Below are 26,849 nucleotides of genomic sequence, written 5' to 3'. Positions count from 1 at the left end.
GGGTCCTCCCTTTTGTTTTTACAGAGCCTTTGAAAACAATTAATTTTTTAAGTCTTCAAATTTTTTTCAAGAAGGGATTCCTCAACGGGCGTCACAATGACTCACTCGATCACAGGAATTTACTTGCAGCTTGTCATTCTGAGCTCCGTCTTCTACAGCTGGAGGTAGATTCTTTTTTCTTTCCACTGTTTGGGCCAGTACTTCTCTTCAACTTTTTCTCTTTTGGCTGTAGGAATAGTCGTTTTCACAACTGTTTTACCTGTGGCCTTCAACTTAGACTTTGTCTTTCCACCACAGCTGCAACCAAGTAATGTGTTCTTTATGTTGTCTTGTGCAACATAAATGAGATGTATGGAGTCCAGGTCACTGAAGATCTCTAACAGGTATATTAACAGCTAAACTGTTATGTACAGTACAGAGCAAACTATTTACAGAACCTTCATCTGGCTATTACAGTTGCAGAGTGACTCTGACTTGTGGACACATGACTACATCCTGGTACTTAGCTCATTAGCATACTGAGATCTTAAAGGGTCATCACTCTTAAGGCGATCACACAACAATACCTAATGATGATTTTCCTTCTAATGTTTTCTCCTTGCAGGAAGTATTGCATCACCTCATTCTGCGAACTGCATAGCGCAGTGTGATGGGTTTGGTTGAACATCAGTCCATCGATGGAGAGAACAAAGCTATGCAACCAGTCTGAATGTTCTCAAGTCATTAAAGATGCAAATATTTTGGCCTTTGTCATCTGACATATCAAAATGTATATACTATTCTTTTTATGAGGTCACTGCTTATTTGCCAATTAGTTTTATGTATTATTTCTCACCATCAATGCCACTTGGTGACCAACCAAAAGCAGTATATTTCTACACAGTTGCACTGGCCCTGTTGGGTTCTTTCCAACCCAAAGTTAGAAAACTTCCTTACCACAAAGTTTATCTCCAATTTTCCCTTCCCCTGCCCTCCTCAATGGGGTACAATTCCACAGGCAATGGTCATCCTTCAATATTTTACCTAAGTGTTTTTTTTATTTGCTTGTGAGCCCCAACAGTAGCAGAAACACTATATGACTATGTAGGACATCGCAACTGAACTTAATCATGATCTCACCTAAGGTCAACTCGTGCAGTCACACTGTATCAGGAGCATCCCTTTCCTTAACTCAAGGGCATTGCAGCCTGTGGTATTTATAAGGAAAAAATTTGTGTTTTCCATATATAATTGCATATTTTGCAAACCAGTTTGAAAGAAAAGTATTTTCAAGAATTGTAGTTTTCTCATCACACTCTTCCCTGCCAAGCCATTTGCCACCATAAGCCTCCTTGGAGAAGAATAGCAGACTAGTCCAACGTTCTTCTTGAGCAGGATATATGTAATATTAGAAACACTCTGTTTTGAACACAACAGCAAATGACTTTCTTCGATTGAAAACTTGGTAAGTTAGGTATTAGTGGAGTTTCCCGAAAAAACCTCCAGTTTAAAAATTAAGAGAATTCATTCCTGAGGCTGAGGTCTATTTTGGAATATACAAATTTAGCTAAGATTAAAATGAAAATCATCAATTGAACAAAACACAACTTTATCAATTTTTGTTTAAAGTTCAATTAGCGCTTGAGAAATTAAAAACTTCCTTTGAGCCTCAACATTAAAATTAAAATGGCAGGTTCCATTAAAAATGAAGAGTTTTTAATTACAGCATTGTGTAAAAAATGTAAAACAGAAGGTGTGGCTCCCTTGGGGTGACAAGCAACCACAGAAAATCAAACAACATGGTCCACAATTCAGTAATACTAAGAACCAGAAACATTTCACCTCATACTGGTTAGCCTCAAAGAAGTATGAACAAAGCTTTAGTAATGGAGGTATTTGTTCAGTGACACCAATTAATGGCAAGTGAAACTCCTTTATAGGCATAATACTGAGCATGCAAGATAACTACATACCTAGGGTTAGCAAATTATAGTCTGACCCTGAATGGACGAACAAATTTATCAGAAATTAAATAAGAAGAAAATAAAACCAGTGTAAATTCTGCAGGGAGAAAAGTTAAGAGATTCAGTGGAATCAGTATAAGATTTCAGAACCATTTTAAAAATAAAGGACCTGGCGAAAAACATGACTACAGACACAAGACATAACAGCAAGAAATTCTTTCAGTACTATAACAGTAGGAGGACAGTCAGAGAAGTGGTTGAGGGGATGGGTTTTCCTCCAATTGGCGGATATAGCAGCAGGGTGAGAATTTTGCCTACCTATGTGACTTCACTTGTAACCCTTTCAGGTTTCCTAGATTGAGCCTCATTGTTTACGGCAGTTTCCTGCTCATGCTGATTTAACATTTTCTAATTTGTATTCCTTCTCCAGTAGCACTCACCCCTTTTTTTGAAATGAGAGACTGCAGAGTTAAAGGTATGTGACTGACAAGGATAACTATTATCACCCACATTTCTGTATGCATATAATTGCTCTCAAGATCAACACCTTCTGGCAAGCAATGCGAGTTCTCAAACTAGCTTCGAATTAATATGATGCATTAATGTTTTCAGAGATTCTCCTGTGATTTGTGGGATGGGCAAGGGGCCAGAGTTGGAGGAATGCAGAGTTCTTGGAGGGTTGTCAGGCTGAAAAAAACTGCAGAGATAAGGAGGGATGAGGCCATTGAGAGAATTTGAATACAAGGATAAGAATTATAAATTGGAGGATTTGGTAAATCAGAAGACTATGTTGGTCAGTAAGCATAGGGGCGATGGGTGCAAATTAGGTTACGGGCAGCATGAGTTTTGGAGGAGCTCAAGTTTATGGAGGTTGGGAGGCCTGCCAGGAGAGAACTGGGATAGTTGTGTCTAGAGGTAACAAAGGCATGGATGAGGGCTTCAGCAGCAGATGGACTGAGGCAGGGGAGGAGTCAGAGGTGAAAACAGGTGGTCTTTGTGATGGAGAGGATATGGGGGTGAAAGTTCAGCTCAGAGTCAAATAGGACGCCAAGGTTGCGAACAGTCTGGTTCAGACTATGACAGAAGTCAGAGGGAGGGAACGAAATTGGTGCTGAGGGAACAAAGTTTGTGGCAGGGACTAAAAACACTAGCACCTAAAAGAACAACGGCAGCAGACATGTGGGAACACCACCTGCAAGTTCCCCTTCAAGTCACACACCATCCTGACTTGGAACTATATCACCACTTCTACACTGTCAGTGGGTCAAAATCCTGGAACTCCCTTCCTAACAGCACTGTGGCGTACCAACACCACATGGACTACAGCGGCTCAAGAATGCGGCTCACCACTACCTTCTCAAGAGCAGCTAACATCCCATGAACAAATGAAAAAAAACTGCACAGGGTAAATCATATCTGACTAACCTACATGAATTTTTTTGAGGAGGTCATTAGCATGGTGGATAAGAGACTGTATATGGATATTATTTATACGGATTTCTGGAAAGCATTCTATAAGGTTCCACAAAGGAAGATGTTTGTGGTTGTTGGAAGTCAATCATCTCAGTTCCAGGTCATCACTGCAGAAGTTCCTCAGGGTAGTGTCCTAGGTCCAATTATCTTCAGCTGCTTCATCAATGACCTTCCCTCCATCATAATGTCAGAAGTCGGGATGTTCGCTGATGACTGCACAATGTTCGGTACCATTTGCGACTCCTCAGATACGGAAGAAGCCCATGTCCAAATGCAACAAGAGCTGGGCAACATCCAGGCTTGGGCTGATAAGTAAGTAACATTCGTGCCACACAAGTGCCAGGCAATGACCATCTCAAACAAAAGAGAATCTAGCCATCTCCCCATGATGTTCAATAGCATTACCATCGCTGAATCTCCCACCAACAACATCCTGGGGGTCACCATTGACCAGGAACTGAACTGGACCAGACACATAAATGCTGTGACTACAAGAGCAGGTCAGAGGCTGGGAATTCTGCAGCGAGTAACAAGGCATAAATCAGGAGTGTGATGGAATACTCTCCACTGGCCTGGATGGATGCAGCTCCAACAAAACTCAAGATGCTCGCCACCATCCAGGACAAAGCAGCCCGCTTGATTGGCACCCCATCCACAAACATTCACTCCCTTCACCACCAACACACAATGGCAGCAGTGTGTACCATCTACAAGATGCACTGCAGCAACTCACCAAGGCTCCTTCAACAGCATCTTCCAAACCCGTGATCTCCACCACCTAGAAGGACATGGGCAGCAGATGTATGGAACACCACCATCTGCAAGTTCCCCTCCAAGCCACACACCATCCTAACATGGCACTATATCGCCATTCCTTCATCATCACTGGGTCGATATCCTGGAACTCCCTTCCTAACAGCACTGTGGGTGTACCTACACCCCAAGGACTGCAGCAGTTCAAGGAGGCAGCTCACCACCACCTTCTCAAGGGCAATTAGGGGTGGACAATAAATGCTGGCCTAGCCAGCGATGCCCACATCTCATGAATGAATAAAAAAGAGATTGTCTGTGCATGGAATTGGATATGGGTGGAAATTGGTTGCAGACAGAGAGTCGGGATAAAGGGAACATACTCTGACGGGATATGACGTATACTTATGGATCTGTACTGCAGCTTCAGCTTTTTACCATATTTAACTATTACTTGGATAAGGGAACGGAGAGTTATATATCAAAGTGTCAGCTGTGGTTCAGCTGGTAGCACTCACACCTCAATGTCAGAAGGTTATGGTTCAAGTCCCATGGTACTATTTGAAGTAAAACAGGAGAGTTATCTTTGGTGGCCTGGCCAATACTTATCCCTCAATCAACATTACATAAACAGATAATCTGCTCATCATCACATTGCTGTTTGTGGGATCTTGCTGTGTCGAAATTGGCTGCTACATTTCCTACATTGCAACAGTGACTACACTTCAAAAATATTGCGTTGACTGTAAAGCTTTTGGATGCACTGTGGTCATGACAAGCACTATTTAAATACAAGTCTTTTAATGTTTGCAGATGACACTAAGATGGGAGGCACAGTAAGATGCACAATGCAGGAATTACAAAGAGACGTATATAGTTTAAGTGAGTAGTCAAATCTGTGGCAAATGGAGTTCAAAATGGAGAAATATACCACCATCCATTTTGGATCTAAGAAAGATTAGAGTTTTTTTGAAATGGTGAGAAACTAGGAACGGTGGAGGAACAAAAGTGTTTGAATGTCGATGTATACATATCAGTAAAAGCTACTGGGCAGGCATAAAGAGCAACAAAAGAGGCTAACAGAATGTCAGGAATAGTTATGCTTCGGTTGCAAAGACACCATTCTAGACTCCTGGATTCAGTGTTGAGCACCACACCTCAGGAAGGATTTATTACCCTTGAAAGGAATACAGTATAGATTTAGCAGAATGATACCAGGGGCTCAATGGGTTAAATTTGAAGATAGGTTACAGAAACCTGGCTTGTACTCATGACTACAGAAGGTTAGAAAGTGACAGGTTAAAGTGCTTAAAACGACAAAAGCGTTTAATAGATAGATACAGAGGACTGAATTTTGCCAGCCCATTGGGGTCAGACTGGGAGGCAGTGTGGTGGGGGAAGTGGTCAGGAGGGGATCCTGACATCTTCCCATCGCCATGGCATATTTCCTGGAGTGGGAACCTTGGTGGCACAGCCACTCACCGGGCAGCCAATTGAGCCACTTAAGTGACCAATTAAGGGCCACCTCCCGGCTCTGTAGGTATTTTTCTGGCATTCAGGAGGGCCCGCACTGTGTGGGGAGACCAACAGGAAGGGCCACCCCCATGGCAATAGTGCTGCCGGTGTACCATGACCCCCCCCCTTACCCCGTCCCGATTGCTGGGGCCTGCCTGCCTGGCTCCGACTTCCTCCCAACTAAACTCACCACTCTTTGGGGGTGCCTTGCCATTTAGGCACCCTCTCTCTGGTGATGCAACCTCAGCAATGGCCACAAATAGCAATGGTGCTGCTTAGGCTGCTGAGCTGCCAGCCCTCTGATTGGGCTGACAGCTCTTAGGGCAGCCCGAAGGCAGCCTCATAATTGGCCACCGCCGGCAAAATGCCACTCCAGGGTCCCGGAGTGGGATCGGCTCTCACTTTTGACCACAGCAGCAGGACTTGACCATGAGTGAAAAAATTCAGCCCAGCGAAACTATTTGCATTGGTGAGGAATCCAGAACAGGGAAGCATAATAAAATTAGAGCTAGGCCATTTAAAAGTAAAATCAGGAAGCACTATTCCACACAAAGAGTAGTGGAAATCTGGAATTCTCTCCTCTTAAAAGGCTCGGTCAATTGTAATTCTGAAGACTGAGAAGGATAGATTTTTGTTAGACATGGGTATGAAGGAATACTGCAGCAAAGGCGGGCAAATGAAGTTCCGTTACAGATCAGCCATGATCTAATAAAATGGCAAGACAGGCTCGTGGGGTTAAATGGCCTACTCTTGTTCCTTTGTTCCTACAGGGAATAGACAATAGATCATTGAATGGCAGCAAAGAAATTGAAACTGAAATTTGGAGATAATTTAAGTTTATAATGGTAACAGACTTAGAATATTGGGGCACTTTAACTATCCTAAGGTAGACTAGGATAAGCCAGAAGTTGTGGTTAGAATGGGGAAGAGTTCTTAAAATATAGCTAGGACTGTTTCCTTTATCCTTTATGTTGCAAGTACAACAAGGAAGGATACAGTGATAGATCTAGTTCTGGGTAATGAAGCAGAACAAGGAGGCAGCCTGAAACTAGGAAAATACTTGGCAAAAGATCATTACAGTTCACTCCTCTTAACTCAAAGTCCCTTAGTTCAAATTATCTGAAAAATCAATTCTTTTTTAAGTACTACATTCCCACTATTGTGCGATAATTGTTGCTTAATTTATTCAATGTTTTTTTGGGGGGAAGGAAGTAAACAACTTTGAATTATCAACATATCATATAATTGAATTAGGTTCACAATGAAAAGAGGTTTTTAAAAAAAAAACACAAAAATGTTGGGTTGGAACTTGGCTAATTTCAGTCGAATAAAAGGGGATCTGGCCCAGATTGAAAAGGTGGGCAGATCAAATAGTAGACCAGTAATGAGAGATATTTATATGAAGTGGACAGGGTACAGGTTAAATACAGTCTAAGAATAAAAAATGCAAGTTTGCTGATGATACAAAGGTAGGTGGAAAGATAAACTGTGAGGAGGAGAGTTTGCAGAGATATAGACAGGTTAAGTGAGTGGACAACAAGATGGCAGATGGAATTTAAATGTAGGGATGTGTGAAGTTATTCACTTTGGTCGTAATAGAAAAGCAGAATTTTTAAAAAGGTGTGAAACTGATAAGTGTCGATGTTCAAAGAGACTTGGGTGTGCTTGTATAAGGAACGCAGAAAATTAACATGCAGGCACAGCATACTTCCACTTGGCTTCTCTCTCACCACAATGGAATTTACCCAATCTGTAGGCGCCGTGACTGGCAATCACTTTATTGTCTTCCATCTCTTTGAGTTCTCTCTCAAGCTTTCCTTTCACTTCTATTGGCACTTTATGTGGGAGATGAATCACTTGTTTCTTCTCTGCGTCAAAGGTGATGTGAAACTCAAAATCTTCAAAGCATCGAACCGCCTCACCAAAACACGCTGGATACATTCGGACCAGATCTTCCTTTATGGAGGGAAGGTCTTACGAGGAAAGGCTGAGGGACTTGAGGTTGTTTTCGTTGGAGAGAAGGAGGAGGAGAGGTGACTTAATAGAGACATATAAGATAATCAGAGGGTTAGATAGGGTGGATAGTGAGAGTCTTTTTCCTCGGATGGTGATGGCAAACACGAGGGGACATAGCTTTAAGTTGAGGGGTGATAGATATAGGACAGATGTCAGAGGTAGTTTCTTTACTCAGAGAGTAGTAGGGGCGTGGAACGCCCTGCCTGCAACAGTAGTAGACTCGCCAACTTTAAGGGCATTTAAGTGGTCATTGGATAGACATATGGATGAAAATGGAATAGTGTAGGTCAGATGGTTTCACAGGTCGGCGCAACATCGAGGGCCGAAGGGCCTGTACTGCGCTGTAATATTCTAATTCTAATTCTAAAAAGGCTCAGGCTCCATGGAGAAGTTAGAAAAGATGAGGTTTAAAAAGAGGATTGTGACAATTATGGGGGTAATTGTATCGTGCAGAACCATCGAATTTTAAAGTACAGAATGAGGCTATTTGGCCCATCATGCCTATACTAGCCCTTTGTAAGAGTTATCCAATTAGTCCAACTCCCTTGCTCTTTCCCTATAGCACTGCATTTCCTTTTTAATTTTCAAATGTATATACAATTCCCTTTTGAAGGTTACAATTGAATCTGCTTCCACCACCTTTTCAGGGAGTGCATTCCAGATCATAACAACAGTATATTTTACAACCAAAGTGAACAACTTCACACTTCCCTACATTATACTCCATTTGCCATCTTGTTGCCCACTCACTTAGCCTGTCTATATCTCTTTGCAGCCTCTCTACATCCTCCCTGCAGCTTACCTTTCCACTGAGCTTTGTATCATCAGCAAACTTTGATACATTATTCTCTGTCTCTTCATCCAATTCATTAATATAGAGTGTAAATAGCTGAGGCCCCAGCACTGATCCTTGCAGCATCCGACTATTCAATGCTTTCCAACTTGAAAATGGCCCATTTATACCCGCTCTTTGCTTCCTGTCTGTTAACCAATCCTCTATCCATGCAAATATATTAGCCCCACAAGCTCTTATCTTGTCTATTAATCTTTTACGTGACACCTTATCGAAGGCCTTTTGGAAATCCAGATATACAACATCTACTGGTTCCCCTTTATCTACCCTACATGTTACATCCTCAAAAAACTCGAATAAATTTGTCAAACAGGATTTCCCTTTAGTAAAACTATGCTGACTTGTTTTAATCATATTATGCTTTTCCAAGTGCAATCTTAAAACTTCTTTAATAATAGTTTCCAGCATCTTCCCTGTTTTCTCTCTACCTCCTTTCTTGAAAAGCCTAACTCACACATATGTTGATTGCGCAGCTCGCAGACCCTGAGAGACTGATGACAACCTCTGAGGATGAGGAGTGCTCAAAGGATGCACCGTCCCATGACTCTCCTGTACCTTCCACTTTCACCATGGTGGGAATCTGTTCGGTGTTACAATCAGGGTCACAATCTGGTCAGAGTACAATACACGCACCCGAGCAGCTGGCTGAGGCTGAAACAGCCAAGGCCTCTGACAGTCAGAGGTCTGTGGGTAGCCAGGCCCAAGCTGAGCACCAGGCTGATGAGGAGCCTCTGATTTTTAAAAAATTTATTCATGGGATGTGGGCGTCGCTGGCTAGGCCAGCATTTATTGCCCATCCCTAATTGCCTTTGAGAAGGTGGTGGTGAGCTGCCTTCTTGAACTGCTGCAGTCCATGTGTGGTAGGTACACCCACAGTGCTGTTAGGAAGTGAGTTCCAGGATTTTAGAGTCATAGAGAGATACAGCACTGAAACAGGCCCTTCGGCCCACCGAGTCTGTGCCAACCATCAACCACCCATTTATACTAATCCCACATTAATCCCATATTCCCTACCACATTCCAACCTTCCCTCAATTCTCCTACCATCTACCTACTCTAGGGGCAATTTACAAAGGCCAATTTACCTATCAACCTGTAAGTCTTTGGCTGTGGAAGGAAACCGGTGCACCCAGCAGAAATCCACGCGGTCACAGGGAGAACTTGCAAACTCCACACAGGTAGTACCCAGAACTGAACCTGGGTCGCTGGAGCTGTGAGGCTGCGGTGCTAACCATTGAGTCACTGTGCTGCCCTAGAAGCACTGTGTTGACTCAGCAACAGTGAAGGAACAGCGATATAGTTCCATGTCAGAAAGGTATGTGACTTGGAGGGGAACTTGCAGGTGGTGGTGTTCCCATGCATTTGATGCCCTTGCCCTTCTAGTTGGTGGAGGTTGCGGGTTTGGAAGGTTTTGTCTAAGCAGCCTTGGTGCGTTGCTGCAGTGCATCTTGTAGATGGTACACACTGCTGCCACTGTGCGTCGGTGGTGGAGGGAGTGAATGTTTATAGATGGGGTGCCAATCAAGCGGGCTGCTTTGTTCTGGATGGTGTCGAGCTTCTTGTGCTGTTGGAGCTGCACTCATCCAGGCAAGTGGACAGTATTCCATCACACTCCTGACTTGTGCCATGTAGATGGTGGACAGGCTTTGGGGAGTCAGGAGGTGAGTTACTCATCGCAGGATTCCTAGCCTCTGACCTGTTCTTGTAGCCACAGTATTTATATGGCTACTCCAGTTCAGTTTCTGGTCAATGGTAGCCTCTAGGATGTTGATAGTGGGGGATTCACTGATCGTAATGCCATTGAATGTCAAGGGGAGATGGTTAGATTCTCTCTTGTTGGAGATGGTCATTGCCTGGCACTTGTGTGGCGTGAATGTTACTTGCCACTTATCAGCCCAAGCCTGGATATTGTCCAAGTCTTGCTGCAGATCTACATGGACTGCTTCAGTATCTGAGGAGTCGCGAATGGTGCTGAACATTGTTCAATCATCAGCGAACATCCCCACTTCTGACCTTATGATTGAAGGAAGGTCATTGATGAAGCAGCTGAAGATGGTTGGGCCTAGGACACTACCCTGAGGAACTCCTGCAGTGATATCCTGGAGCTCAGACGATTGACCTCCAACAACCACAACCATCTTCCTTTGCGCTAGGTATGACTCCAGCCAGCGGAGGGCTTTCCCCCTGATTCCCATTGACTTCAGTTTTGGTAGGGCTCCTTCATGCCATACTCGGTCAAATGCTGCCTTGATGTCAAGGGCAGTCACTCTCACCTCACCTCTTGTGTTCAGCTCTTCTGTCCATGTTTGAACCAAGGCTGTAACCAGGTCAGGAGCTGAGTGGCCCTGGCGGAACCCAAACTGAGCATCACTGAGCAGGTTATTGCTAAGCAAATGCCGCTTGATGGCACTGTTGATGACACCTTCCATCACCTTACTGATGATTGAGAGTAGGCTGATGGGGCGGTAATTGGCCGGATTGGACTTGTCCTGCTTTTTATGTGCAGGACATACCTGGGCAATTTTCCACCTTGCCGGGTAGATGCCTGTGTTGTGGCTGTACTGGAATAGCTTGGCTAGGAGCGCAGCAAGTTCTGGAGAACAGGTCGTCAGTACTATTGCCAGAATATTGTCAGGGCCCATAGCCTTGTAGCCAGCGTAGGGCATGCTGGAGTTGCAGGGAGAAGTAAGGCAAGATCTGATGGAGATGCCAGAGGCCATGTGTAGCCTTGAGCAGACAGTGGGGGACTCCATCCATGTCATGACTGCTGCCATGTCCTCGGCATATGAACGCATGGCTTCATCCATCGAGAGGTTGACAATCCTCTGAGAGAGCCACATTCCACAGATGCGCAATGACCTGCAAACCCTCACCTTGGATATAAAGGTCCACTCAGCAGTGGAAGGGCAAAAGACGGACCAGGAGGCCGGAGAATGTTCCAGCTCCTAGTTCTTCTCCGGTGAGTAGGGAGGTTCCAAGCAGCCTTGAGAAGGAGGAAGAGAGTATGTGTTCCACATCTCGGGTCTGCCCTCAGGGCGATTCGAGTGTGCACACCGTCTTCTCATCCCCTCCACCAGTGAGCCAAGCTCCAGAAGCCGTGATGCCTGAGTGCACTCCTGCAGCAGAGCAGGAATCCTTCAGGCACCCAGAGGACGCCCGCTAAAGTCATCCCAAGCCGAGGGTCATCATGATCAGCAGTCTGGCTCCAGTACAGGGGATGTACCACACAGGAACACAAGCAAACGTGTCTTCCCCTGGCAATGCCTCCCCACTCTGTAGTGGAATATTATGTAGAACACAGCAGACCACAACGATGCACCCAACCTTCTGTGGAGCATACTGAAGGGATCTATCAAGGCAGCAGAGCCGCATCTTCAGCATACCAATGACCTGCACAATGGTCGCTCTGGTGGAACAGTGACAGGCATTGTAATGCTCTTCCGCATCATTGCTGGGGTTCCTTAAAGGCGTCAGAAGCCATGTCCTCAATGAGTAGCCCTTATCCCCGGGATTCCATCCTTGAAGGAGAGCGGGGAGAGTGAAAAGATGTGTCACCTGGGACTGCCGCAGTATGAGTAAGACATGGCAGCTTCTGGGAAGTGAGCAGACACTTGTAGGAAGTGCTTTCTGTGGTCGCCCAAGAGTTGTACATTAATGGAATGAAAATCCTTCCTGTCGCAGGAGCGGGTAAGTATTTAATTCACAAATATGTAAATTTGGCTCCTGTCGCCGTGAGGCCTTGCCGCCAACAGCAATATGGGTCGGGCCTTCCCAGTGTCAAGACCTGTGGTGGGCCTCTCCCAGAGGCATTTTCTAGGCGCCCCACCACGATTCCCGGCGTTGGGCGGGCTGTAAAATCCAGTCATCAGGGTCTGTCCTGCATTGCACACACTCGCTGGCCCTCCTGAATAGAGCATTGGTCACCTCCGTGATGTAGCAGTCCACTGCAGATTGAGACACCTCACACATGTGCCCAGTGGACCCCTGGCATGATCCAAAGTTTAGGGCCACAGAAATCTTCAGGGCCACAGGCATCTTCAGGGCCACAGGCAAAGGGTGACCATCAAAACCCAATGGTCGCAAATCGTCATTGAACAGTGATAGACGCAGTATACTTTGACAGTTCCATTCAGATATCTGCAGGTATGTCAGGTGAGTTCTATATACTTGCTGCTGTATCTGTGCTCTTCGTTGCATTCTCGGCTGCTGTGCTCACATCTGGGAGGCTCCTCTTGCACCATGGCTGCCTTTTGGGCCCGCGTCTGGTGATTTCACCTCAGCACAGCACGGGGCTCCAAGAAAACAGGGTGAATCATACCCATCTCTCTACTCCTTGGAACTTCAGATTCCTTCAAAGGTTATGTTTACTTATCTGTGCAAAGAGATGTTGGAATTTTGGTTACAGGAAGCCTACATTAGCTCCATGGTATGGATTGACGTTGGACTCAACACTTCCAGAAGTGCGAACCATCATGAGCAAACCGACAACATTTCAGTGCCCTGCACAGGCCTTCCAAAAGAAAACCATCTCTACACTTGCCGAGTTCTCCCAGCCACCCTCCTCCCCGCCTCACAGACACACCACTTGCAGAGTTGTCTCAAACCCTGCCTCACAGACAATGCAGTTGCTGAGTTCTTTCAACCAGCCACTTCCCCTAGATAACTGCGTAAAGTAAATGATCCTTTTGAGTCACCGAGGACTCGCACCTGGGCACCGCCAGCTTTTTAAAGATGTGAATATGAAGGCACATGAGTGCCGCACACCCAACACATTATTAATGCTATTAATTAAATTCAGATATATGCTAAAGAGTGTTTAACATATGTAAATGCCGTCGCAGAGGTGCGGAGGTGCCACCACGGCATTTTTGTCAGCTCTGACAGATTCGGAATGCAGCATTACGGCGTCAAGTTCTGTGGCAAAACGAATCCATGTCGATTTTCTGCCCCCACCCACCTAAAAACCCACTTACAGAGGAGCATAACATTCAGCCCAGCTTCTCCCTATATGCTTGATCAAAACCCATCACCTTCATTTTAAACATCTGCAGTAAATCTCCCCTTAACCATTTCGGCTCTAGGTATCGCAATATCTCTCACCACTCCACATAACTGAAATCCTAAAAACATTGTAGTTTTTTGAAGAAAACTATAAAAAACATAAAAATTATGGTAGGGAAGCACAAAAGAGAAATCAGGCAGGCTAAAAGGAAGTTTTAGAGTAGATTGTTAGTCGTCAAAGAGGTATTTCTAAGCACATAGGAACTAAAAGGATAGTCAAAGAAGATGTGTAACCACTTAGCGATATATGGGGCCATAATATGCTCAAGGGTGAGGGAATGGCTGAAATTCTTCGTAAATATTTTGCTCAATATTTACAAAGGAAGGTGAAAGTGGGATTGTTGGAATACCCGTCACAGATGTGGGAGAGCGGTGACTGGAGAGAGGTATTCGAAAGGACACGGCACTAAGATGACTAAAATCAGAAAGAAACCAGGCCCAGATAGTTTGCATGCCAGGATATGGAGGGAGTTTGGATTGTAGATAACAGAGCACTGATTGTGAAACAGGTATTGTGCCAGAAGACTGGATTGTGCCAAAAGTTCTCAAAAAGGAGAAGCATAAGCCATATAGTTGTCGATATGTTAGTCTTACATCAGTTGTGGGTAAATTTCTTGAATGCATAATACTAGAGGAAGTTATACTAGATGAACACCTGGAAACATATGGGGCTGAATTTTACGAGTGCGCCGCAGTTCGCGGTGACGCACGGGGGCTGATTTAAATAGACAGGGCGGAGCGGCTGCCCCCGATGTTGTAGAGGGGATGGCCGCCACACCCCTGGCACTTGTTTCCGCTGCCACTGCGCAGGCACCAATGCCACTTTTAAGTGGCTTTAAGCCCTTACAATTAATTTTAACGTTTAAAGGTGCATCATTGTAAAAATTTTATTAAATAAAAACTTTTGCAATGGAGGTCCTTCCCCAACTCCCCCAATGGTCATTTCATTGCCCAAAATGACCAACAATTGGCTATTTCAAATATCCGAACATTCCCCCCCAACCTTCAATCTTTTGCCCGTCAACCTCTTCCCACCATCCCCACATCTAATCCAAGTTGTTTTCCCCGCTCCTCCACCCCTTCTGCCCTGAAAATGTTATTCCTATGCCCTGTCCACCAGGAGGTAAGTTTATTTACATATCATTAAGGTTCATTTTCAAGGTGGCGGGACAGGGCGGGGCGGGGGGGTGGGGGTCCACACCGAGGTCCCACAGCCACCAGTAATGTGCGGTAGGCCCTTCTCGACGTCGCGGGTCGAGTCGAGCCTCTCCCCGCATACTTTTACCGCCCCCACCCCCCACACGGCGAGGGGCCGATAAAATTCAGCCCATGGACTGATCAAGAATAGTTAGCATGAACTTGTAAAGAACAGAGTTGTGCTTGACCAATTCAATTCTTTTTAAATAAAATTTGCACGGATTTTTTTTGAAGACATTTGTTAAGACGCCATAGAAGAGACTAGTTACGAGAATTAAGGCATATTAAGGCATGTATCAAAGTGATCGTAGCACATGGATAGAGAGATGACCAGGAGAAAGAAAGCAAAAACTGGGGTAAATGGATGCTTCTCAGAGTGTCAGGATAGTGGTGTACCCTGGATATCTGTACCTTTTGTTTTCCATTCATATAAATGATTTGAACATTGGTACAAAAGAATTGATACAAGAGTTGGGTAGATAATACTAAATTAGGGTGAACATGAGGCAGAATATAGGAGATTCAGAAGGAAAGACAGGTGAGCAGATAGGTGACAGATTAGGTTCAACATAGAGAAATCTAAAGCAGTTAAATTTGAGAAAAAAAATCGTGAAAGAAAGTTATACCTTGCATGGTAAGATTTAATAGAGGTCTATTGATGCAGATAAAAGTAGGAGTACAGATAGAAAAGATAGGATTTTGAATTTTATAAAAGGGGCAATATACAAGCAAGGAAGATGATGTTGTAGCTGAAGGTGAAGTTGAAGACCTTTATTGGGACTAAGGAAAAGGAACGGTGAAGATCCACGAGAATGAAAGGCTATAAATCTGAGGGTTTCAAAAATTGGGCCTTTTTTCCTCGAGAGCAGAGAATGTTTAGAGAGATTAAAATTATGAAAGATATTGAGAGGATAAATAATGAAAGACTGCTTCCAGTATTTGGCAAATTAGTAACAAGTGACCGCAGCCTTAGAATTAATGAAGACGAAGTTAGAAGATATTTTTTTCCACACGGATGTTTATTAGAAAACGGAATGCTTTATCACAGACAGTTATTGAGGCAAAGAGCATAAGTTTAAGATGGAATTGTAACAGAATTTGAAAAGGAGGAATATAAAAGGATTTGGTGAATGAGCAAGGAAATGGGGATACAGTAGGCAGTTCCAGTTGAAGAACCAACACTGATACACTCGTGTCATTCTATGCTGTAAATTTTATGATTTCACAAATTCTACAAGTCAGAGATAGTCATCCTCAACTGCTTTGGTCCGATCACACTTTGAGTACTCTGCTCAGTTCTGGTAACTGATGGAATCATAATCCAAGGAATTTCAGGGCAACAGTATCAAGTCAGTGCTGTGCATGTTTGGCTTGCTGGGTCTATGGACAAAGAATTTTTATCGGGCCTTCCAAGTTGCCAATCTGATAAGACTTGCAGCTAACTGTGTAAGTTCTTGCTGTGGGAATAGGTGCCATTAAACTCCACTGACACTAACATAAAAGATCTGAAGAGATTATGAGATTATAGTGCTGTCATTCTAAACTTCAATTTGCAACAATTCTTATAATGCTGTGGCTCACAGAAGAAACAACTGAAAATGTTTTCAAGTGTTGATAACTTCAGGGCATATTGTTGCTCAATAGATACAGAACTGACAACAAAAATAGAAAATGCTAAAAACATTCATAGGTTAGTCAGCATCTCTTCTCTCCACAAAGTTAGCAAGATGAGCAGATAGTTCCTCCAACTAAATATTGGGAAGACTGAAACCATTGTCTTTGGTCCCCACCATATTCCCTGGACACCATTTCCATCCCTGCAACTGTCTGAAGCGGAGCGCAATCTTGGTATTATATTTGAACACGAGATGAACTTTCAACCACATATCTGCTCCATCACCAAGACTGCCTACTTTCACCTCTGTAACATTGCCCGATTCTGACCCTGCCTCAGTTCATCTGCTGCTGAAACCCTCATCCATGCCTTTGTTATCTCCAGACTTGACTATTCCAATGCTCTTCTCACCAGCCTCCTATGTAAAGCTGTGCTCACCCAAAACTCTGTTTCCATATTTAATCACGCCAAGTCTCGTTCACCCATCATCTCTGTGCTTGCTAACCGACACTGGCTCCTAGTCCAACAATGCCTTAATTTTAACATCTTCATCCTTGTTTTCAAATTCCTCCAAGGCATTGCTCCTACCTTTTTTTGTAACTTCTCCAGCCTGACAAGGCTTGGAAATCTCTGCACACTTCCAGTTCTGGGTTCTTGCATATCCCCGATTTAATTGCTCCACGATTGCTGGCCATGACTTTAGCTGCCTAGACTCTAAGCTCTGGAATTCCCTCCCTAAACATCTTTACCACTTTCTCTTCCTTCAAAATGCTCCTTAAAACATACCTCTTCGGTCATTTGTCCTGATATCTCCTTCTACGTCTCCGTGTCAAAAATGTTTTTATTACTATTGCTGTTGTTAAACACCTTGTGGCGTTTTGTTACGTTATATGTGCTATATAAATGTAAGTTGTTGTATCCTTAGACATTCAGATTAAACACACAGGAATATCAGTTCTGACTGCATACAGTTGAATCCTGTTAATTCAAAGTAGTTTTCTTTTCCCTCTGAAAACAATGAGTTATCCAGAAACTTGAATTGAAAGATCAACAGGTTTATTTCTTGAAACAAAAATCAAATTAACATATAATTCAAATTAACTGACTTTGAATTAGGAGTAGACTAAGTTTGTGATCACTTTTGAGTGTTGCACTGCAAAGCACTTTTGTACATCCAGAGCATGTGAAAAGACACAATATAAATCTCCTTTATGAATTTGTGCACATCTCACCCAGAGAACAATAAAGGAAGTAAAGACAGTGATAAAGTAAAGCATGGAAAGAGAAACAAAAATGTCAGAGAGTCAGTGAGAGAAAGAGAGCAACAGAACAAGCTAAATGAAAAGAGAACGAGGTGCAGAAAAATATTGAAGCAGAGAGTGAGACAGAGAGGTAGACTTCCTGTAAAAATGGTCAAAGCAAAGTGTAACTTATTTGAAAGAGTGGCATCAAAATCTTCATGGAAACTATACATTGCAATGATGAAATTTTCATGCATATTGCTAAAACCATCATTACAAAACAGACCAAGCATATTGCATTCAAATAAAACATCAGTTATTGCATCAACATTTTAGATCATTGTTCAGATGAGCATCTCTGTGAAACATCCAAACCTTTCATCAGAACTGCATTTTCGTGTAGATTTTAACACGACTGAACAAGTGAGATTAAATCATTATTTTTATGCTGAGATAATAAAACGCAATTTGAATCTCATCACATTCAAAGCAATTACTTCACTCCAGTTTTCTTAGCATGAGTCTTGTACAGTAAGCCCACCCTGCATGGTTAACTCTGAAAGTTGGTCTGTTTCACTTACCCAAAGTATCACACTTGTTTCTAGCTCTACAAATGTCTTCCCTAAAATCAAACAAATTAAACTAGATAAGAATTTTTAATAAAGAATGAAATTCTGATCAGTACTGACAGAGGAAATTAAAGTACAGCCGTGGGTTAGGGGAAGGTTAGGGGGTATAAAGTTACTCAATTATTATTAGGAACTAGAAGTAACGTGGACTGGGCAGCGAGTGGACACGGAGGTTCAGTGGATGTGAATCCAAGTCACAGACAGGTGAAGAAAGATCTCTTCCCCCTCTTGTCAGTGTTGCTCCAATTTGGAATTCAGTGCACCCAGAGTTTAAACTGAATATGTCAGTATGATGTCAAGATTAATCTGGACTCTTGTTACAGTTTGGAAGCATCAATGATAATTAAAGGAGAAGCATAGTTTGCCTTCAATCAAATCAGCAGCTCCCAGAGCTCTCCTCATTACAAGTTGCTGATTCCAATCATATGCCCTGAACTGATGGTTGCAAACAATGTATTGCACCTTTGTTTCACAACATTACCCAGTTCGTGAGTTGAACAGTACTGACTGCGAATTCCAAACACAAAACCTATCCAGCACAGGCCAGCAGAGTACCTTTTGCCTATTTTGATTTTCTTCTATTTTGCTAGTAATCCACATTTTATTTGTAGTTAATATATTGCGGGATATTTATCTTAGAAATCATCGAATAGAGAATTCAATGTAACTATCTAGAATCAGGTAATTGGTGTGGAAATTAGTCATCTAGAAGCACAGGGATGCATGCAAAAGTTACCTAGTGATGAGGACTGCAGTGTCATGATGAGATGGGTGAGCATCATCCAGAATGTTCTGTGACTGCTGCCACACACAGAAGTTATGAAGAGTTGTAGCTGCATTAAAACTGATGGACGGTCCTTCCTGAAAAGTTGAAGAATAAAAGATATTAATAACATGGAATGGGATTTTTTTTTTCTGCCGTCAGATTTTTCACCCCAGCAGCAGCAATTTAAAATGAAGGGCATTTTTGTAGGGGGAAAAAATCAGCAATAAGCATTCATGCCAGACGTCAGCATTTCACACTGACAACTGGCATGTTCAGAGATCACTTAGGGCATCAGTATTTGTTGACAAAATATCAGCGGGAACTGGACCCTTCTCTGCTCACTCTCACTGCTACTCAAATCAGGCTAACAGTGAACCAGACTGGACTAGGCCCCTTTCTCCTCAGTCCCTGAGGAGAGTCCTTGAATGTGTTGCTGCCTCCCAAATCCATTCCCATCTTTCCTGAAACTCCATGTTTGAATCTCTCCAAAAAGGTTTCTGCCCCTCCCACAGTACTGAAATGGCTCTTATCAAAAACACAAATAACATCCTATTTTACTGTGACAAAGGTAAACTTTCCCTCCTCATCCTTCTCAAACTGTCTGTGGCCTTTGACACGGTTGATCACACCATCCTCCTCCAATGCCTCTCCACTGTCATCCAGCTGGAAGGGACTACTCTCAACTGGTTCCATTCTTATCTATCTAATCATTGTCATAGTACCACTTGCAATAGCTTCTCTTCCTGCTCCCACACTGGTACCTCTGGTGTCCCCCAATGGATCTATCCTTGGTCTCCTCCTATTTCTCATCTACATGCTGCCCCTCAGCAACATCATCCAAAAACACAGCATTAGTTTTCAAATCCTGAGTGGTGTGAAACAGGGCTGTGTTCTCGCACCCACACTTTTTGGGATTTTCTTCTCCCTGCTGCTCTCACATGTGTTCAAGTCTTCAGAAGAAGGAATTTTCCTCCACACAAGATCAGGGGGCAAGTTGTTCAACCTTGCCCATCCAAGAGCGAAGTCCAAAGTACGGAAAGTCCTCATCAGGGAACTCCTCTTTGCTGACGATGCTGCTTTAACATCTCACACTGAAGAGTGTCTGCAGAGTCTCATCGACAGGTTTGCGACTGCCTGCAACGAATTTGGCCTAACCATCAGCCTCAAGAAAACGAACATCATGGGACAGGACGTCAGAAATGCTCCATCCATCAATATTGGCGACCACGCTCTGGAAGTGGTTCAAGAGTTCACCTACCTAGGCTCAACTATCACCAGTCCCTAGATGCAGAAATCAACAAGCGCATGGGAAAGGCTTCCACTGCTATGTCCAGACTGGCCAAGAGAGTGTGGGAAAATGACGCACTGACACGGAACACAAAAGTCCGAGTGTATCAAGCCTGTGTCCTCAGTACCTTGCTCTATGGCAGCGAGGCCTGGACAACGTATGTCAGCCAAGAGCGACGTCTCAATTCATCCCATCTTCGCTGCCTCCGGAGAATCCTTGGCATCAGGTGGCAGGACCGTATCTCCAACACAGAAGTCCTCGAGAAGGCCAACATCCCCAGCTTATACACACAACTAAGTCAGCGGCGCTTGAGATGGCTTGGCCATGTGAGCCGCATGGAAGATGGCAGGATCCCCAAAGACACATTGTACAGCGAGCTCGTCACTGGTATAAGACCCACCGGCCGTCCATGTCTCCGCTTTAAAGACGTCTGCAAACGCAACATGAAGTCCTGTGACACTGATCACAAGTCATGGGAGTCAGTTACCAGCGATCGCCAGAGCTGGCGGGCAGCCATAAAGGCGGGGCTAAAGTGTGGCGAGTCGAAGAGACTTAGTAGTTGGCAGGAAAAAAGACAGAAGCGCAAGGGGAGAGCCAACTGTGTAACAGCCCTGACAAGCAAATTTTTCTGCCGCACCTGTGGAAGAGCCTGTCACTCTAGTATTTGCCTTTATAGCCACTCCAGGCGCTGCTCCACAAACCACTGACCACCTCCAGGCGCTTACCCGTTGTCTCTCGAGATAAGGAGGCCAAAGAAAGAAAGAAGTTTTCAAATGTACGCTGATAATACTCAGCTCTACCTCACCACCACCTCTCGACTCCTTCACTGTTGGTAAACTACCTCTCATTGACAACAATCTGAGATTAAGCCAATCTGTTTGCAACTTTGCTGTCACATTTGGCCCCAAGATCAGCTTCCCACGTCATAATCATGGCATCACTAAAATGGCATACTTCCACCTCCATAACCTTTTTTTTTTATTCATTCATGGGATGTGGGCATCATTGGCCAGGCTAGCACTTATTGCCCATCCCTAATTGCCCTTGAGAAGGTGGTGGTGAGCTGCCTACTTGAACTGCTGCAGTCCATTTGGGGTAGGTATACTAACAGTGCTGTGGGGAAGGCAGTTCCAGGATTTTGACCCAGCGACAGTGAAGGAACGGCGATATAGTTCCAAGTCAGGATGGTGTGTGACTTGGAGGGGAACTTGCAGGTGGTGGTGTTCCCATGTATTTGCTGCCCTTGCCCTTCGAGTTGGTGGAGGTCGTGGGTTTGGAAGGTGCTGGCTAAGGAGCTTTGGTGCATTGCATCTTGTAGATGGTACACACTGCTGCCACTGTGCGTCGGTGGTGGAGGGAGTGAATGTTTATAGATGGGGTGCCAATCGAGCGGGCTGCTTTGTCCTGGATGGTGTCGAGCTTCTTGAATGTTGTTGGAGCTGCACCCATCCAGGCAAGTGGACAGTATTTCATCACACTCCTGACTTGTGCCTTGTAGATGGTGGACAGGCTTTGGGGAGTCAGGAGGTGAGTTACTCGCCTCAGGATTCCGAGCCACTGACCTGCTCTTGTAGCCATGGTATTTATATGGCTACTCCAGTTCAGTTTCTGGTCAATGGTAGCCCCTAGGATGTTGATAGTGGGGGGTTCAGCGATGGTAATGCCGTTGAATGTCAAAGGGAGATGGTTAGATTCTCTCTTGTTGGAGATGGTTATTGCCTGGCACTTGTGTGGCGTGAATGTTACTTGCCACTTATCAGCCCAAGCCTGGATATTGTCCAGGTCTTGCTGCATTTCTACACGGACTGCTTCAGTATCTGAAGAGTCGCGAATGGTGCTGAACATTGTGCAATCATCAGCGAACATCCCCACTTCTGATCTTTTGATTGAAGGAAGGTCATTGATGAAGCAGCTGAAGATGGTTGGGCCTAGGACACTACCCTGAGGAACTCCTGCAGTGATGTCCTGGAGCTCAGATGATTGACCTCCAACAACCATCTTCCTTTGCACTAGGTATGACTCCAGCCAGCGGAGGGTTTTCCCCCTGATTCCCATTGACCTCAGTTTTGCTAGGGCTCCTTGATGCCATACGCGGTCAAATGCTGCCTTGATGTCAAGGGCTGTCACTCACACCTCACCTCTTGAGTTCAGACCTTTTGTCCATGTTTGAACCAAGGCTGTAACGAGGTCAGGAGCTGGGTGGCCCTGGCGGAACCCAAACTGAGCATCACTGAGCAGTTATTGATAAGCAAGTGCTGCTTGATGGCACTGTTGATGACACCTTCCATCATTTTACTGATGATTGAGAGTAGGCTGATGGGGCGGTAATTGGCCAGGTTGGACTTGTCCTGCTTTTTATGTACAGGACATACCTGGGCAATTTTCCACATTGCAGGGTAGATGCCAGGATTGTAGCTGTACTGGAACAGCTTGGCTAGGGGCGCGGCAAGTTCTGGAGAACAGGTCTTCAGTACTATTGCCGGAATATTGTCAGGGCCCATAGCCTTTGCAGTATCCAGTGCCTTCAGTCGTTTCTTGATATCACGCGGAGTGAATCGAATTGGCTGAAGTCTGGTATCTGTGATGCTGGGGACATCAGGAGGAGGCCGAGATGGATCATCAACTCAGCACTTCTGGCTGAAGATTGTTGCTAATGCTTCAGCCTCATCTTTCGCACTGATGTGCTGGGCTCCCCCATCATTGAGGATGGGGATATTTGTGGAGCCACCTCCTCCAGTTAGTTGTTTAATTGTCCACCACCATTCACGGATGTGGCAGGACTGCAGAGCTTAGATCTGATCCGTTGGTTATGGGATAGCTTAGCTCTGTCTATCGCATGCTGCTTACGCAGTTTGGCATGCAGATAGTCCTGTCTTGTAGCTTCACCAGGTTGACACATGATTTTGAGGTATGCCTGGTGCTGCTCCTGGCATGCCATCCTGCACTCTTCATTGAACCAGGGTTGGTCTCCTGGCTTGATGGCAATGGTAGAGTGGGGAATATGCCAGGCCATGAGGTTACAGATTGTGGTCGAGTACAATTCTGCTGCTGCTGATGGCCCACGGCGCCTCATTGATGCCCAGTTTTGCATTGCTAGATCTGTTTGAAATCTATCCCATTTAGCACGGTGATGGTGCCACACAACACGATAGACGGTTTCCACAAGGACTGTGCGGTGGTCACTCCTACCAATACAGTCATGGACAGAAGCATCTGCGGCAGGCAGATTGGCGAGGACGAGGCCAAGTATGTTTTTCCCTTGTGTTGGTTCCCCCACCATCTGCCGCAGACCCAGTCTAGCAGCTATGTCCTTGGGACTCGGCCAGCTCAATCAGTAGTGGTGCTACCGAGCCACTCTTGGTGATGGACATTGAAGTCCCCCACCCAGAGTCCATTTTGTGCCCTTTCCACCCTCAGTGCTTCCTGCAAGTGATGTTCAACATGGTGTAGTACTGAGTCATCAGCTGAGGGAGGGCGGTAGGTGGTAATCAGTAGGAAGTTACCTTGCCCATGTTTGACCTGATGCCATGAGACTTCATGGGGTCCGGAGTCGATGTTGAGGACTCCCAGGGCAATCCCTCCCTACTGTATACCACTGTGCCACCACCTCTGGTGGGTCTGTCCTGCCGGTGGGACAGGACATACCCGGGGATGGTGATGGCAGTGTCTGGGACAATGTCTGTAAGGTATGATTCCGTGATTATGACTATGTCAGGCTGTTGCTTGACTAGTCTGGGACAGCTCTCCCAACTTTGGCACAAGCCCCCAGATGTTAGTAAGGAGGACTTTGCAAGGTCGACAGGGCTGGGTTTGCCATTGTCGTTTCCGGTGCCTAGGTCCGTCCGGTTTCATTCCTTTTTATTGACTTCGTAGCGGTTAGGTACAACTGAGTGGCTTGCTAGGCCATTTCAGAGGGCATGTAAGAGTTAACCACATTGCTGTGGGTCTGGAGTCACATGTCAGCCAGACCAACAATTGACAATGGTTTCATGGCTTTTTTTAAATTCCAGATTTATTAATTAAATTCAAATTCCACCTTCTGCTGTGGTGGGATTCAAACCCATGTCCCCAGAGAAATATCCTGGGTTTCTGGGTTACTAGTCCAGTGATAATACCACTACGCCACCACCTACCCTAATCGTCCGACTTCGCCTTTGTCTCAGCTCATCTACTGCTGGAATCCTCACTCATGCCTTTGTTACCTCTAGACTTGACTATTCCAATGCACTCCTGGCTGATCTCCCACATTCCACACTGTAAACTTAGGGTCATTCAAAACTCTGCTGCCAGTGTCTTAACTTGCACCAAGTCCTGTTCCCCTATCACCCCTGTGCTTGCTGACCTACATTGACTCCCAGTCAAGCAACATCTTTATTTTAAAATTCTCATCCTTGTTTTCAAATCCTTCCATGGTCTCGCCCTCCCTAACTCTGTAATTTCCTCTTGCCCCACAAACCTCAGATATCTGCCCTCCTCCAATTCTGGCCTCTTGTGCATCCCTGAATTTAATTGCTCTCGCATTGGTGGTCGTGCCTTCAATTGCCTAGCTGCCAAGCTCTGGAATACCCTCCCTACACCTCTCCACCACGCTTTCCTCCTTTAAGACACTTGTTAAAACCTACCTCTCTGACCAACTTTTGGTCATCTGACCTAATATCTCCTTATGTGGCTCGATGTCATATTTTGTTTTATAAAGCTCCTGTGACGTGTTTTGGGATGTTTTATCACGTTATAGGCGCTACATAAATATAAGTTGCTGTTGTTGTTTTTGTCCCACTGTTACTCAGGTCTGGCTGCTAAAGGGTCCGTCTAGACTGAATCCCTCTCTGCTCATTGGCACTAATGGAAGGGATTCCACCTGCTGTATATGGCAGGTGGGAATACTTGTGAGAACAGGAGCTTCTGTTAAGAGTACCGCAGTGGCTGGATTTCCTTCGGGGTTGGTCAAATTTTGCTCCATTACAAATGAAAGAATGTTGGATATATCTACAGCTTATGTTACAAAACCCATGTAACTGCTTGTTTTCTCATGTTGCAGGTTTATCATCTTGTTGAGTTGTCAGCTTCCAGGGAACGGCACCAGCTTTTCTGAAGGTCCTGCTAATTTTCTAGGTTGTAATAAATGAATCAGGAAGATGGAGAAGTGGTCTAGCAGGGGAACATGGTTTTTACTGCTGCATTTGTCATAGTGCTGTTGGGGGTAGTGTGACCCTGTTGAACACCCAAAGGTATTGTCCACATAAGCGAGCTGCGGAATGCATGGGAGGAGATGGCGCTGCACATCAATGTGACCTTAACCACCCAGAGGATAGGGCTGCAAATGAAGAGACTTAACCAAAGGAGGTAAATGCCAGCACCTTATTCTAAGTCAGTGGGCAAGGTCAGCATGCCACAAAGTCTGCCTCTTTCCTTCCCACACTATCTTACCTTCCATTGAATACTTGTAAGCATGTCCATTCTGAATGGAAGGCATACTTTGCAGCAGCAATTAATGCTCTTACTACACCCAAATCATTTAAGAGCTTTGCCCCAAAAATCCACCTGTCTGAATCTTCCCAATGATGCATATACATGTAATCACACCCACCAAGGAATTGCATGATAGCTGCTTAAATCTGTTACATGTGCTCGTCATATTGCTGACCTCTCAACTCTCTTTCCCTACTTGCTGGTCTGGGTGTCAATGGAAGAATGCTCACTGGCAGAAAGTGAAGGGCATTACAGGTTAGAATTCTGGTTGCATGACACCAGTTCAAATATGCATCATATGAAAATATATAGTGTCATACAGAATTGCACTCAAGTGTATGCATGTGAGGCTGTGAATGCATAAGTGAGTGCGTGAGTGAAGAGGCTGAGAAGGAGCTGGAGTGAGTCCTCCAACTTTGGTCAATGTCACTGGAATAGGGCCATATTACATCAAACCCTGAAAGCATTTTAAGGTATTGCTTTGCAGATCATTATACTAGAGGCAGTCCAAAAAAAAAGTCCAGAGAAACTATCCTGAGCGCCTTTTCATCTAACTTATTCACTTACTGACATATACTGAAACACAATGCCATGTGACACATTGGGGTCAATTTCCATCTTCATTGCACTGGCAGTAATCTGGCAGAGTGGATTTCTCACTTGTAGAACCCGTAAGATTTTCATTACATGGATTGAACATCGGGCAGGTTCGATAATCACTCCAACAGATTACTGGCCATGTGGTGAAAACATACTATACCCCAGTCTATTTTCATGCAATAAATATTTCAACTGGTGTTATGAAGCCAACATTCCAACACATTCTGCTGTTCACTTTCTGCAGGTGTGCTACAGGAAGCAATGTCTTAACCATAAGACAGCTTCTCACAGAACCTTGTGTCACACTTTATTTCCAGTCTGAAGACCTGCACAGGTACATCCACCCAGCAGATTTAGACAGTGAATCACAAGAGATAATAGAACGTGCAGAGATGAGGAGGAGCAAGAGGAACATGCTGACCAGAGCAGCAAC

General features: G+C 44.6%; 1 protein-coding gene across 1 annotated transcript in view; it reads right to left on the bottom strand.

Annotated features, from left to right (window-relative positions):
• The window catches only part of LOC137379708 (A disintegrin and metalloproteinase with thrombospondin motifs 20-like), a 603,896-nt gene that overhangs the window by 381,046 nt on the left and 196,001 nt on the right, over window positions 1-26,849 (bottom strand). Inside the window, exons 6-7 of the mRNA XM_068050948.1 lie at window positions 19,030-19,154; window positions 18,246-18,286 (exon numbers count right to left, since the gene is read on the bottom strand). Of these exons, the coding sequence (XP_067907049.1) occupies window positions 18,246-18,286; window positions 19,030-19,154 (166 nt within the window). The remainder of the gene's footprint in view (window positions 1-18,245; window positions 18,287-19,029; window positions 19,155-26,849) is intronic.

This window comes from Heterodontus francisci, chromosome 18, assembly GCF_036365525.1.
Source record: "Heterodontus francisci isolate sHetFra1 chromosome 18, sHetFra1.hap1, whole genome shotgun sequence".
Classification (NCBI taxonomy): Eukaryota; Metazoa; Chordata; class Chondrichthyes; order Heterodontiformes; family Heterodontidae; genus Heterodontus; species Heterodontus francisci.
Note: the sequence above shows the minus strand (reverse complement) of the source record. Positions and strands in the feature narration are given on the sequence as shown.